This window comes from Nuphar pumila, chromosome 6 (genome assembly GCF_984573655.1).
Source record: "Nuphar pumila chromosome 6, dmNupPumi1.hap1.1, whole genome shotgun sequence".
Lineage (NCBI taxonomy): Eukaryota > Viridiplantae > Streptophyta > Magnoliopsida > Nymphaeales > Nymphaeaceae > Nuphar > Nuphar pumila.
The window spans coordinates 106,944,091-106,959,398 of NC_143254.1; the positions used below are offsets into that span (position 1 = coordinate 106,944,091).

Below are 15,308 nucleotides of genomic sequence, written 5' to 3' on the forward strand. Positions count from 1 at the left end.
CTTGATGCTATTTTCCTAATCTCAGAGCCTCATCTTGGCAAATCTTGTGTGATATATTACTCACTTAACCCCTTTCAAAGGTATGTTTTTGGCAAACCAATGCATTATATATGTGAGAATAAAATGAAGAAGATGCAGACCATTTGTTTTGGAAATGCCAGTTTATATATCCAAGACTTAGGCACGTTTGCTTTCCCTTTTGAAATGTGTAAATGCTGAAAATGTGAATGTGGTTCCAGTTCACAGGGTCGTCCATGAACTGGAGTAGCACGCCCTTGTGTGTAAATGAATCATATTCACACCAAAAAATCACATTTTTTTTTTTGAAAGGCAAGCTAGGGTTAGGCAGACCCCTACCAGTTATACAACTATACCATTGGGTTTTGAACCTGCAACGTTCCAAAACAAGGTGACGTGCACTAGCTGCTCCTACCAGACAAGCGGAGCTCACGTTGGTAAAAGTCGCACACATTTGCTTAGAGGTGTGTCAGTGGACTTGTGAGTCGAATTCCGAGATTCCAATTCACATTGTAGACCAAGTAAACGTGCACCTAGTTCAAAAAGCTTGAGGTGACTCTATAATAAAGTTGAAAATCATGATCCACACTCTCATTGAGGGAGCCGATTGTAGCATAGAAAGCGGGATTTTTGGGTGCAAACTGGAAGTCCACACATAAATACATAGAAATATGGTTAAGAGTATAATAGGACTACTTTTAAGGGACCTCACGATAATTTATGTGTAATTTTCCCTAGAATACAAATGAACCTAAGGTTGAACTTAGAATCAAGATATAGACAGGTTCCGGAGTTGTGGGTTTGGCCTAAATTCTGTGGGGGCAGCACGCATGAATGTCTTATGATGAGGGTTCCAATCTGGAATTTGGCTGGGGCTACAACTTGTCATTATAGGCCAATGGACCTATGTTTTCGCTCTACTTTGCTTTTCCTTCTTTTTTTTATTGAATGAAAGAAAAAAAATTTACTGGCTAAGATGTAGATGACACTCACTTTTGGCACTATTCCGTGCTTTGGATAAGACAAAAAATATGACAAACATAGCAAATTCTTAACACAAAATATGACAAATCTGGCAAATTGATTTTTTTTTTCTGAAAAATTATGAGCTTTGGTCAAATCATTTGTCTAAGTTATCGGCTGAAAGAATAAGGGGATATATAGGTTGTCACTTGGAAAAATCAGGCACCATGTAAGTTGTCGCCCAAAAAAATCAGGTGCTATGATTTCAACCAAACAACAGAGCAAAAACTGTAAAGAAAACAATAAATTGGAAATGTTGGATATATTTTCTAGTTTGGGGTCAGCTATGGTATTGTGCTACAAATTATTGCCATCTACATCATTGTCCACAAAATTTATTAAATAGACAGTGATTACATAATAAGAGGGCGAGCAGTCACTCTATAAATCTTTCAAAATCAATAACTAGCATGGGCCATACAAAGCCAATTAAAATCCCTTGGAAGACCATCAATTAACAAGTTACCTAGTGATCAAGTATCTTTGTTTCACTTCTCTTGGGTCTATGCTGCTACTTAGAACTTTTTGGCATAAGTTTGATGGGAGACAGCCAGGAAATATCCTTTGTTGGTGGAACGCCGATGCTCAGTGACATTTTGCTTTTCTTTTGTGTCTTTATTTGTTTTGAAAAATAAAAAAAATGATATTCTTTTTCAATAAAAAAGACATTGAAGTTCAGCTGAAAAAAGCTGTTGCAAGTTTTAGTTCAACTTTCTAAGTTTTCATTGATAATTTACCCTAACTAAGCTCTAAGTATGGGATATAGTGCAACCACAAATACCATACAAGTTAGCTTTGTGCTATAATTATCGTCTGATATCCTACTTGATCCAAACCTCTACAGGAGATTTTTTACATCTTTTAAGTAAAACTATATTCTAAATAATTACTCAATTAGTGCCAAGGGATTTGGCATAGGTGATTCCCTGGGGTCCTTGGCTGTTAGAGAGTGGTCAGGGTTCCATTGTCACAGGCGTCGGACCCTGGGATATAAGAAGGGGCAAGGGCATTATGTACCTTGCTTGTGCCGAAGCAAGGCGATACCCTGGGGGCAAGGAGTGTGAGGGTAAGTACGGCAGGCATAACCAGCACGACTAGGTATCTGATCCCAGGGCGTTTAACTCATTCCTCATGAAAAAAATTACTCAATTATATGTCTAGATATTGGGCTTCCATTTTCTTAATCTAACACCGATCCGTTAATGGCCCAAGACAACCTCAAAGTTTTTCTTAATTTGCATACTGCTCACAGAACTACTATGGACATGACAAATACCATAATGATTTGTCTTGTCCACTACAGATTTTGTGGGTTTTGCACATGGTAATATAATAACAATGGACATAAAACTCTGTTTGGGAGCCTTGCATTGGGATGGAAACATTATTTCCACGTGTTGCCAACGTATGGTTTGGACAAAATGTGGTGAGAGGATGTAGTTGCCACAAAAATCCTCTTATGAATGGCATTGAAATGTGGTGTTTGGGCAGCCAATTCCATTCACAATGCAGTGTTTTGGCAACATCACTGCTCTCAAACAGTCAGAGATGAAGAGGGCATTGGGAAAACCGCAATACACCCCGGACTAAAGGCTCCCAAATGGAGCATCATAGTAATTGCTATGTAACTAGAATATTAATTCTTTTTATTAGCTATGTAACTAGAAGATTGTAGCTTAGAAAAGTTGCCAAAAAATTTGTGTTGTCAGCTTTAAAGTTTAAGTTATCTTTTCCAAAAGTCTCCTCAAGCTTTTTATGTTAATAACATGAATACAACCTTAAAGTGCACACATGGCAGTACTAGCTGTATGCTTTGACTGCTTCATGTATTTCATTGGTGACGGTATCGTGGCTATAATAATATAATAATTAGTATATTGGTTGCTTAGTTAATTATTTATTACATATCAAATTAGTTAACTAATAAATAAGCCAAAGGGCCCAAATTAATGTCCTAAAGGCTGGATTGGACTAGGCAATTGAAAAAGGTCCAACCAAGCTTGAATAAGATGGTTCCTGATCTGCATGTGGCTTGCAAACCTTATGCTTGCAATGGTGACCCGAGTGTATTTCACTCATATAATTATCTAAGTTGGTTTGACCCTGTGTCGCAGTACAAGACACAACATGAACATGATTGGTGCGATAGAAGAGTTTTGCAAAATTAGAATACAGTGATAAAGTCATATATCTTAATGATGGTGGTGATGCCATTTGTCCCTATGGAAACCTCTTTATCTGGTAAAAGAATTGCTTTACTGATGACAGCTTTTAGATCCAAGTTAGCTACAATGGGAAAACAAAATGCGGCTAAAGAATGAAAAGAAAAAGGGAAACAAACTTGCAAGAAATAGCAAACAAAATCATCTCTGGATCTTCCCTATGGAGTGCAAGTAAATTGAGACAGAAACAACCCTGGAAGTAACACAAGGGAAATTAGATGGTGATTGAGCTTGTTGGTCCAAACCAAAAAGTAAAAAGAGATGAAACAATCAGAACTAAAGGTAGCTACTTACGTTGAACCAAGGAAAAATGCAAGAGACAGATGAAAACCAAATAGAAATACAGATACAACGGCAGTTAAAAGCATTGCGACTGAAGTAGAGTACACCTGTAGAATACATAATAGCCAGTTAATATTGCAAACACACACAAAGGAAAAAAAAGACCAGTTAAAACTGCAAGTGTACACAAATGAAAGAGGGAAAAAGGAAAAACGAGAGAGAGAGAGAGAGAGAGAGAGAGAGAGAGAGAGAGAGAGAGATGCCCTTAGAGGGGGCCACCCTCCTATTCCATTCAAAATTTCAATCTACACTTTATATGAAGGTCTAAGACACTTTTATATGGCAATTAGACTTGGGCCCCAATTATGTTGCTCCTGATCCCTCCTTAATTATGTTCTTCAATACAATCTAGCATGCTGATGTGATGATAAAGGGTGACATAGGCAGCACTCCATTTCAATGTTTTAGAACCTGGAGAGTCAACTTGTTAACTCATTCCACTCAGCCCAGCTCATTCATTTTGTAAGTTAACCAAGTAAATGAACCTGAGAACCAGCATAACGGGTAAGACAAGGCCGAGTCATAATGTTAACTAGGCCAAGTCAAACTATGAGTGGTAAAGTCACGGTTAAGTCAAACTAGGTATCTCTCTCTCTCTCTCTCGATATATATATATATATATATATATATATATATATATATATATATATATATATATATATATATATATATATATATATATATATATATATATATAAAGTAGAGTAGCTGCCTACACCAATCTGTGACTACCCTTGCCTACAGGGCTTTTTTGAAGGGTTCTTTTCCACATTTTTTTTCTAATCTGACCATACAGATGTGTTCTGCGTGTTTGATTTTATAGGAATGGGCTCTTGCATCATTCTATTCCAACCTGCAGGTAGATTTTTATAAGGTTTAAAAATAGTAGGTGCAATTTTTTTATAAATATCATAAATATTCAAGGCTTAAAAAATCATGTTTTGTTATCGAAAAAAGCACGACCCAAGTATTGTTTCCTAACAAATTGACCATGTCGAACACATCTGTGCGGTCAGATTTGGGAAAAACAACTTGAACCCCCCCCATCGCTCGCGGTAAGCTGTCCTAGGCACCTACTCCCTTCTTGTATCTCTCTCTATATATAAAACAAGTATTTTTTAAACTATGATATTAATTGATATTCTCAATGTCTGAAGTTTAAGGCTTGTTTTATTATATATTTTTTGTTTTGATCATTGATCTTGATAGTTAGTCATGACTCATGATGTAGGTCAAGCAATATACAGTTAAACACTGGCTTAGTTATTAGGTTTATTATTACTAAATGAGTATACATAGCTTAGTTGTAGCTTAGCATGATATTATTTAACCTATTTGTTGATTTTACAAGTAATAGTCATTCTGTAGGTTTTTTGCTATTCATATAATGATTAATGCAGTATTCGTTTATAAAATTAAAAGTTTACAAAACCCGGCCAAGTCACCAAAGGTGACACACCCAAGTCATGAGTCAACAGCAGACAAGTTGGTTACTGAGTCACTGGGTTTTCAAACACTCTTCTGTTTCACAATAATAATCTAAAAAATAATCATGCAGAATTATTGCTTAAACCATTCTAATCAGGGACTGCATGTGTAGTGCCATTCTTTTGTAATCTAGCACAGGTATCTCCAAGCATGTCCTTTGATAAATATTGGACCATGATAAATTGGACAGTGATAATAAGCCAGTGTGCAGAAATTATTTTTCATCCGGAAGGCATCTGTAAACATGTTACCACGTGAGATGTTGGCAAAATTAAGGGACACATAGGGACATAGATAGCATCACACACATATGCCAATGCACATTCAGATAGAAGTTAACTGCATATGGTATTTACCTTAACAATATTATCAGCATACTTCATTACCATGGACACTGCAATTCCACTGTATATATAAACCATGGCTTTGTTAAGATCAAATCATAGTGCAGAAAATGCTTCTCACATAGACTTCAAAATTACCTGAGAGCATGATTAAGTATCATGCAAGTTATAATAAGTGAATAACCGTGGAAGAAGCCCCTGTAATTACACAACCATTATTGCTGAAACAATAAATAATAAAACAATATGCAAGATGCCTACTAAGAGCTTGCCACTGAAGAGATTTGAGTATTTTCAAACTTACTTGTTCAGAACCGCATCAAAATCCTGAATGAATATTGCTGCAACATTGAATATCATGCCAAAAACATATAACCAAAAGTTCTGCACATTTATATTTCTTGAAGGGCGCTTCTTAATGATGGCCTGCAGAAATCATCAATACTTAAACAATAAAAAAACCTGCAATTGGAGGCATCAATTATTACAGCAGAAGGGAGGAAACAAAAAGTTATTATATATTCAAATCAACTAGAAAATCATATAAAGCACAAAGGTAGGGCCGTAAGCAAGATCACAGGTACAACACTGCAGAGGTTATAGAATCCAGTTAGCAACAAAACCAGATTACAACACTGCATCTCCATGTAATGTATAAAGTAAATAATTACAGAAAACTGGTGAACTTATGTTGATCATTAAATGAAGTACACATCATTCATAATATTCACCATCATCACTATCATCATTATAACACCATAGTACCAAATAATAATAATAATAGTAAAGATGACAACTATTAGTCTATTACTAATAATAGAGCATGATATAAAAATCTTCAGCACAAAATGAATCAGATCCATGTCATCTGCATGTATAAAGTAAATAATTACAGAAAACTGGTGAACTTATGTCGATCATCATACCTCTGTATAAACACCAGCAAAGCCACTCAACAAGGCCATGACCTGCATTGAAATCCATTTTTGTTATTCTTGATCAAATATATGGCAAAAAAGGATTGGTTGTTACAGAAACAAATGGTTGTTACTCAAACTCACAATTGCCATAATCCATCCTTGAAAGGGAGTCTGAAGAACATGATCTGATCTGCACAAGGAACTCTATTTATAAGAGATCATTCAGGAACCACAATAAGATAAGAAACTTCTGATGAACAGATTTGCTAATGAGACAAATGCCCTTTATTTTGCCACTTCTGATATCAATTATTTTCCTATTCAATTACTAACATGAATGCATGAGCGAGCAAAAAAAAACACATGTACACACACCAAAGCAGCTCAAGAAAAGTTAAATCTGGCAATCCAATGGCATCAATAAATGAAAAATTAAAATGAATAACGGTTAGGACTTACGAGGAATTGAGTTGTGCAGTCGTAACTCCGACAGATAGAAGAACAAAAGCTGCCCACTGAATCTCACTTAATCTGGAAGACAGTTAAACAGTCAGTGCTTAATCAATTAGAAAAAGAGGTTAAATCACCTAAAAATTGATAAATTCAACTGTAGACAAACGTAAGGATCATAAAACACAAGCATTCACAACTATACAAACATATATTCAAGGGCATTTTAGACTTTCTTGTGCCTTCTGATATGGCATCGAAGCAATGCAGGTTCTGTCCTTGTGCTCTAGATGAGAGATCAAGCCGTCATAAGACATTGGTAGTAGAATCTTTCTTGTGCAATTGAGAGATCCTTCAGCTGTTACCTCTGAAAATCTAGTCATCAACATCTACTCTCGCAGATACCACCAGACATGCAACTCATGCTAGGTAGATAGAGGACTATCTGAAGGTGAAATCTGTTTTGCACCATTCAAAGACATCATTTAAGCATATTTTGAGGGGATAGTAGTATTTTTTGGACATGAATCTGGTAAACACTATTTTTCAAGGGTTCTCAGTCACAACTTGTGACATTAGTCTGCCTATTCATGCCTGATCATCTGAAAAACCCTTTGACCTGAAATTGTTTAGGGGTGCTCTCAAAAAGATTTTTAGATGATTTAAGGTGTTAGCCAAAAAGAAAGTTTAAGGTTTTTCAGTCACCGCCAGCTGATTTATTGCATATGATACAACCTCTGTTATGACCATGGATGATTCACTGTACTATGTCTTTAATTAGAAGTAGATAAGTGTTTACAACTTGGATTTGGTTCAGTTTCTACTTGTATTAGCTGAAGATCTGTTTGAGAATAAAACAGTCAGATTTTGATATTAGCAAGACTCTGGATAAAGTTCTATCCATGTGTATCTGAGGTATTGGTGTGAAGATCATCTGAATGGGATGTTCCTATGCAAAAATACCTATTTAAGTTTGTCCATGTGCTGGATATCTGAGTTATCCAAGAAAAGTCAGAAGGGATCATGGCTGCTATTCCTACGTCGTCATCTTCACCTTGTTTCTTCCACTCTTTCAGGTTTGATGCCAGGTTAACACATGGGCACATAACCATTTACTAAGCAGCCAACTCAACCCATAATTGAGACATCACAGTGTAGTGTTCACTAGCACTTCTTTCTTCTTGCATAGTTGCTTTATTGTTTCTTGTATATGTTCTTTTGAGCATACGTTTCTTCTAGAGAATCCCATGCATGCTTGGCCTTTCTGAATTTAATAGTATTAGTGTTAAGCTATCAACTCCTTAGACACCTACCTTCACGTGATTCATGGTGAAACACATTTTTCTCTTTAACCACCTACCTTGACAGGCAAGCCATTGACTCCTTTCATTCGGGTTGATACCTATCCTTATCGCTCTTGTTGTAGACTATATATATAACTGGTGTATGATCTCCTCTCAACAAAAAAATGAATGAAAATATATGACTCCCATGCTCCATGAATGTAAGCAATATGCCAAACAACATATATGTCTTGTATCTTCTCCTCTCATGTTTGTGATCTTGGGTATGGTACAACATCATTTTTAATATGGTATTAGAGCAAGAATTCTCCCCTTTGCATCTACCATCTTCGACCTCTTCTAGTCCATTATATGTGTGATGACTGCAGCAGAGTTCACCGGCAAAACAAACTCAATGACTGAATTAGATTTTACTTGTCCAACATCAACAGTGATCACCGTTAGCCCTTGCCCTGCATCCAGTTGTCATGCACATCTTCATCTCAGGTCAGTTGCTCCCTCCATACCCTTATGGCTGACAAAGAAGACAACTCTGGTATCAAACCAACAAGTGCATAAACCACCACCAAGATGGTTGTGCAAGAACAAAATCCTACCCTCAAAATTACTATGGTTCCCCTTAATGGATCAAATTACCTAGCTGGTCCAAGGCTGCCACTCTATTTTTTAATGGAAATTTCAAAATAGAATTCGTCAATAAGAATACTCAAGCCCTTAAACCCGATGATTCGGGCTATAAAGAATGGGAATCCAAGAATCACCTTGTCATGTCTGGTTATTAAACTCGATGGAACACAACATAGCCGAGGGATTCCTATTTCACAAAACTACCAAAGAAATATGGGACACCGAAAACTTGGCTAGAATTTATCGATTGCAGGAAGAAATCACAAACTATAGGAAGGATGATAAACCTTTCCATACCTTGGAATCTCACGTGGGATGTGCGACGAACTCTGTAATGAAATACAATAGGAATGTGCACATTACAAAAGAGGCAAAATAAGAGAAGTGCACAAATACAATGCCACAATAGGAAATACACAAGAGCCACAAAAGGGCAAGTACAAAGAACACAAGAAATACACCAACACAAGCCATCAAAGGGCTAGAAAGCACATAAAAATTAAGTAATTATTATTACTAAAATGCTTAAGAAAAGCATAACAAAAATGTGGGAAGCATCCCACATATATACACAAAGGATAGAAGGCGGCTAGCCCAACAGATAGTTGGGCTAGTCCCAACGGCTATAAGTAAAAGGTCAAAACTGCCCCTAATGGGCATCACCTATTACAAAAAGAGAAGAATAAAAATACATATAAACACCTAGATACAAGCTATAAGGAAATACATATGAAATGTATATATATATATATATATTAACTCCCCCTCAAACTTATGGTGCGATGAGCAAAATTATACTCTTTTTTATTTTTGGCATATCTCAAAAATACACAAGGAATGACTTTTGAGGAAAGTTTATCAATTTTGTTAGTAAGGACAAAACATTTACAACAAAAACTCTTAGTCTTTTATAGTCGGAGGAGTTTTAAACAATTTTTCTATAGAAGATACATTTTCAAGAGTCTTTGAAGCTATGTCACATGGGTGCGGGGACGGGTACGGGTGCGACACGGGTGAGGAGCAATTTAAAAAATTTTGGACACGGGGACACGGCTGTATGTATATATATACACATGTATATATATTTTTAAAAAATATATATATATAACAATAATAAGACCCAATCAAAGTTGTGCCCATTAGGGGACACGGCTATATATATATATATATATATATATATAAAGATCGATTTTTTTTAGTTTTTATACGTCTTTTGCCTTAAAAAATGGATAAAAATAGACTTGGTCAAAGTTGACCGAGTTCAAAATGTGGACGGACTCGGCCCCGGTGCGTTGACCGAGTCTGACACTTGGTTGATCGTTTTCGCACCCGTGTCGGGGCGTGTCGAAGAGGGTGCGTCGACCCCCTAGCCGAGTCTGTGTGACATAGCTTTGAAGGCATTTTATTAATTAAATAAACTGTCATAAGAGAAGTTTTGGCCCAAAAAGTTTTAAGAATATTTTTTAATATAAAAAGAGTCCTAATGATTTCAATAATATGCCGTTGTTTTCTTTCTGCTAGGCTATTTTGTTGTGGAGTATGTAAGCATGATATATGATAAACAATTCCATGATGATCAAGGTAAAATTTTAAAATATTTGACAAGAATTATCCTCTGAAAACAGATATAAAAATCTTAATGTTTGCTTTAAATTGATTTGAAACATAGTTGTAAAATTTTTGAAAACAATCAAATACTTTGGATTTGAGTCTCAATGTATGTCTACTATAATCATCAACAAATATAACATAGTATAATACTCCTCCCTTAGACACAACTGGTCCCAGTCCACATACATCCGAATGTATTAACTCAAATGGTTCTTTAATTAGAAAATGACTAAGCCCAAAAGGTAAGGATTTCATTTTTTCAAGAATGCAATCTTTACAAACCAAATCCTTTTCATTACAATTTTCAAGAAATGGGAACAAGTGCAATTTTGATATACTAGGATATCCTAATCTCCTGTGACAATTTTTATATTTTTTTTTGACAAAATTACAAAAAAACTTGCTTTAATAGCTCAAGATCGTCCATGAAGTAGAGATCTCCACTTCTATGGTCTCACCCAATCGGCCTTCCGGATTGGAGATCCTGCACCAAGCAACCACTAGATGAAAAAGAGATCTTACATTCATGGTCGACAATTTGAGAAACGAATAGAAGGTTCAAATTTAATTTTAGTAGTACCTTAATGTTTGATAAACGAAACTTTTGAGTACTTTTAGAAAAATCTTTTAAAGCCCCAAAACTTCTGATTTTTAAGAAAGTCCCATCGGTGGTTGAGACATAAGAATCACTTGGGTTAATATGACATTCAAATAATATGGATTCATTAGGAGTCATTAGGAAAGATGCATTGGAATCGAGAATCCAATAAATCTTACCGGGATCAACGCATGTAAATACAAACACATTAGAGAGGGAAGAAGTTTGGTTCTCGAGTAATGGTTGTAGTGCCTCCATTAGTTGAGCTAGTGACATTGAACCAACACTTTTAGAGCTTTCATCTACACCACTTTTCTCGAATGATGGCCCTGCGAAGACCACTTTCATTTCTTCTCTTCTATCTTCTTTTCTCCTCTTTCGGCAAAATGGTTTGATGTGGCCTTGCTCATTACAAAAATGACATACAATCTTCTTTTTGGATTCATAGTCATTGAAGCTTCTTCCAATGTGGAGAGGCTTGTATGTCCTTGTGTGATTTCCAGGTCTTCACATAGCAAGGATGGAGTCTTCATCTTTGGAGGTGGGCTTCTTTAACTTATTTTCTTTTATATTTAATTATTCTAGTGTTTCTACTATGGAAGAAACACCTTCTCTATGTAAGAGTGTAGACTTAGTTCCCTCGAACTAGGGTCTAAGTTTATTTATAAATTGATAGAAATGCTCCATATCAATTTTCTTTTCATGGAGCTTAATATCCAAAGGACAATGTCATTTTGGCTCCAAGAGAGCCAACTCATACAGAAACAAAGATAGAGCATTTTAGTATTCTCTTATGCTCATGTCTCCTTGGGTCATGGTTCTAACTTTATTTTGAAGGTTACATACATAAACAATATTATTTAAGTAGTAAATATCTTGAAGATATTTTCAAGCATCACTAGCATAATCAAACTTTGCTAGGCTAGTACATTTCTTTATGTACAACCTATTAATGAGTCATACTATGATCTTAGAATGCCCCAACTTCCATTCCTTCCATTTTTTCTCATATTCGGCAACGGCTTTATTCATGTCATCTCCTTGGAATGCCACTTCTTTTTTGTTGTCAATATTTGTAAGCATGAGTTTAGGTTCTTTCTAAGTCCCATCTACCAAACCCCATAGACCCTTGCTCCAAATTTGATGTTTGATTATTGACGGCCATATCACATAGTTGGAATCATTTAGTCTAACAGGAATGGTGACAATGGTCTCTCGGTTCTCTTGCATGGTGATGACAAAAAAGAGAAAGAGAAAGAGAGAGAGAGACAAGAAGAACAATGCTCTTATGAACACCACGGGCTCCACAATAAATGAACTCACGTCCACACAAGCAACTTGTTCTCAAGAGTCGATATTTCAAAGCTCTGATACCATGTAATGAAATAAAGGTATTCACAAAAAACACAACCCAGTAGGGTTCATGCGCAAGAGGCAAAAGAGTCACTCACACAACTCAAATATGGATTCAAGCACAAAAGCCACTAAGGGCCAAGAGAACACACATAAAAATAAAAATTTTATTAAGGAGAGAATGCACACAAAATGCATAAACTACAAGGGATCCAAGGTCCCATATTATTACACAATAGGTGAGTGAGGAGCTCTCTCATTCTAGTCATTGGGGAGCTATTGTCAGTGGACAATAATGCCCTTGACAATATAACAAAGGACAAACAAAAGAGTAAAGGGCTACCTAAGCCCGATGTGAGATTTGATTTGATACTTTTTGTCAATGGACCGTAGAAAGAGCTACCTAAGCCTAATGTGAGGTTTGATTTGATAGTTTTTGTCAATGGTCATCTATTTCATTTGTTTTCATAAGTTTAGATCTTGCTAACATTGGTATATTGTCTATGTTTTGTTTTTTTTTTCTGAGTTTTGGTGGTTCCTACCACCGAACTCGCTTTCCACCCGAGGTATGTACTTTCGTAATGCCGCCATCCCAAAACAAAGATCAGAGATCCCTCGCTCGGCTGATCCTTGCTCAGCAGAGGAGAAAAGGCGTGAGATCTTGAAGAATAACCCCCATATCTCAAGTTCAGATCTGAGTATTTGGATCTATTTTCTAAAATACAATAATTTTTCATGGAAAACCTTTTTTTGTTATTTTTGTTTACAAAAACCAAAGGAGGGACACCTGATTTGGATTCAATTGACCTGATCCAGGATCTACGTTAATGTCAAGCACCTAGCATGGATCTAGTTGGTTTTGGACTAGTTTGGATACACACCTGATTTAACCCAGATCCAAATCCAATGGATCCACACCAGAGCTCAAGTTTGGCATAAATTTAGTTGGGTCGGACCCAATTTAGATCCAAACCCAATCCAACCTGGATCCAAATCCACGTTAGAGCTAAAGTTTGGCATGGATCTAACTGGATTTGGACCCAATTAGATCTAGATCGGATCCATATCCACGTCAGAGCTCAAGTTTGGCTTGGATCTAGCTGGTCTGGACACCGTCTAGACTCGAATCCAACCAGAACTTTGGTCCATGTGGGCTGGATCCATTCTAGTAGAGTAGTTTTCCTATGGGGAATGTCCTTCCCACATGGGAATTTCGGCTAGAAAGAGGAGACTATGCTGGATTTGTGGCTCGCGATCGACTAGGGAAGCTCTATCCGTTCGTCAGGCAAGGACTGAGGCTTCATGGAGCCCGAGTAAGTATTCTCTCACCTTTTCTTCTGTTTACTTTCCTGTGAATTTGTTTATAAACAACTTGCACTAACTTGTACACACTATTTTTGTTCTATTTGAGCCTTGGGTGGGTCCACTGCCCTTGACTTACTGCACAAGTGCTTGAAAGAGGCTTTTTCAACTTTACCAGGAAACTCTCAACCTTGGTCGGATTATCCCTCGCCACTTGAGGAGAAACGGTCTAACCTCATACCAGTGAGGACCCCACATCTCTTGAAAAGAAGTTTGTTTTTAAAAAATTATTTTTCTAAAATCTTTTCAAAATAAAGTTTTTTCAAATGTGGGATTTCGGTCCTACACCCCACAAAGAACAAGTTTGTACAAATGGCTTTGCAACTCATCCCCTCCTTGGATTCTAAGTTTTGTTTTCAATATCCTAGAAAAGGACTGCCTTGGTTATCTCATTGTACAAAGAAAACCCTGTAATGAAATATGCGGAAAAGCAAAGAGTGCACTAGGCACTTACAACATCTACTAATGAACAAACAAAGAGGGGCTAATACCCAAACCCACAAGAGACAACACAACATAAAAATATAAATGCCTCTTATTGAAAGAGAGAGAGCTCTCAAGAGTAAGAAATACAAGAGGGGAGCACCCCTATTTATACACAAGAGAAGGAGAGGGAGAGGGCCAAGAGGCCTTAAAAGGAGAGCCACCTAGGGGGCTCCCCATGTAGTCGTTGGGAGCCCCCAACGGTCACTAATGTGACCGTTGGAGGCCCCATCGACTACATGGTGGGGCCCCTTTTTAGTGAGCAAAAAACAAAAAAATAAAACATACATTTTATAAAAAATAAAGAGAAAAATAAACTAAGAAAAACAAGTACCCCTATCGGGTACTTGTGAAATGACAGAAATACCCCTATCGGGTATTATATATATATATATATATATATATATATATATATATATATATATATATATATATATATATATGAATTACATATATTTTAACACCCTCCCTCAAGCTTTACGGGGATATAACCGAAAGCTTGTTAAGGAGAAACAAAAACCGAGGAGCCGCAAGAGCCTTAGTGAAGAAGTCCGCCAACTGGTACTCTGATGTGACGTAAGGTAGTGCTATAGTTCCTCTTAGGTATTCATCCCGAACGTAATGGCAGTCCATCTCAATATGTTTAGTACGCTCATGGAAGGTGTGATTGCTTGCAATATAGATTGCGCTTTTGTTGTCACAACACATCTTCGAAGGAGTAGAGATGACAATGCCCATATCACTGAGGAGGCTTCTTAGCCACACAAGTTCCATGGTTGTAGTGGCCATAACACGATATTCTGCTTCCGTCGAGGACAATGATACTTTGTGTTGCTTCTTGCATCTCCACGAAATCATAAAGTCACTTAAGAAAACACAAAAACCGGTAGTTGAGACACGGTCATTGGGATTTCCTCCCCAATCTGCATCAGTATAAGCAATTAAATCAAGTGACGAGGCAGAAAAAAGAAAAACTCCCTTAGTTATGGTATTTTTGATATATCTGACAATCCTTAAGACTGCACTCATGTGCACGGTTGTAGGTGCATGTTGAAACTGACTGACAGAGTGGACGGCATGAGCAATGTCTGGCCGTGTGATGGATAGGTAGGTTAGAGACCCAACAAGTTGCCGGTAGGGAGTAGGATCCTCGAGAGGTGTTC

At 36.9% G+C, this 15,308-nt stretch overlaps 1 protein-coding gene across 1 annotated transcript in view; it reads right to left on the reverse strand.

Annotated features, from left to right (window-relative positions):
- Positions 1–3,310: 3,310 nt before the first annotated feature.
- LOC149835578 (CMP-sialic acid transporter 2-like) overlaps positions 3,311–15,308 on the reverse strand; it is a 33,428-nt gene continuing 21,430 nt past the window's right edge. Inside the window, exons 7-14 of the mRNA XM_090010582.1 lie at positions 6,817–6,888; positions 6,499–6,547; positions 6,364–6,405; positions 5,742–5,863; positions 5,576–5,635; positions 5,450–5,498; positions 3,558–3,652; positions 3,311–3,456 (exon numbers count right to left, since the gene is read on the reverse strand). Coding sequence (XP_089866708.1) covers positions 3,405–3,456; positions 3,558–3,652; positions 5,450–5,498; positions 5,576–5,635; positions 5,742–5,863; positions 6,364–6,405; positions 6,499–6,547; positions 6,817–6,888 — 541 coding nt within the window. The 3' untranslated portion in view covers positions 3,311–3,404. The remainder of the gene's footprint in view (positions 3,457–3,557; positions 3,653–5,449; positions 5,499–5,575; positions 5,636–5,741; positions 5,864–6,363; positions 6,406–6,498; positions 6,548–6,816; positions 6,889–15,308) is intronic.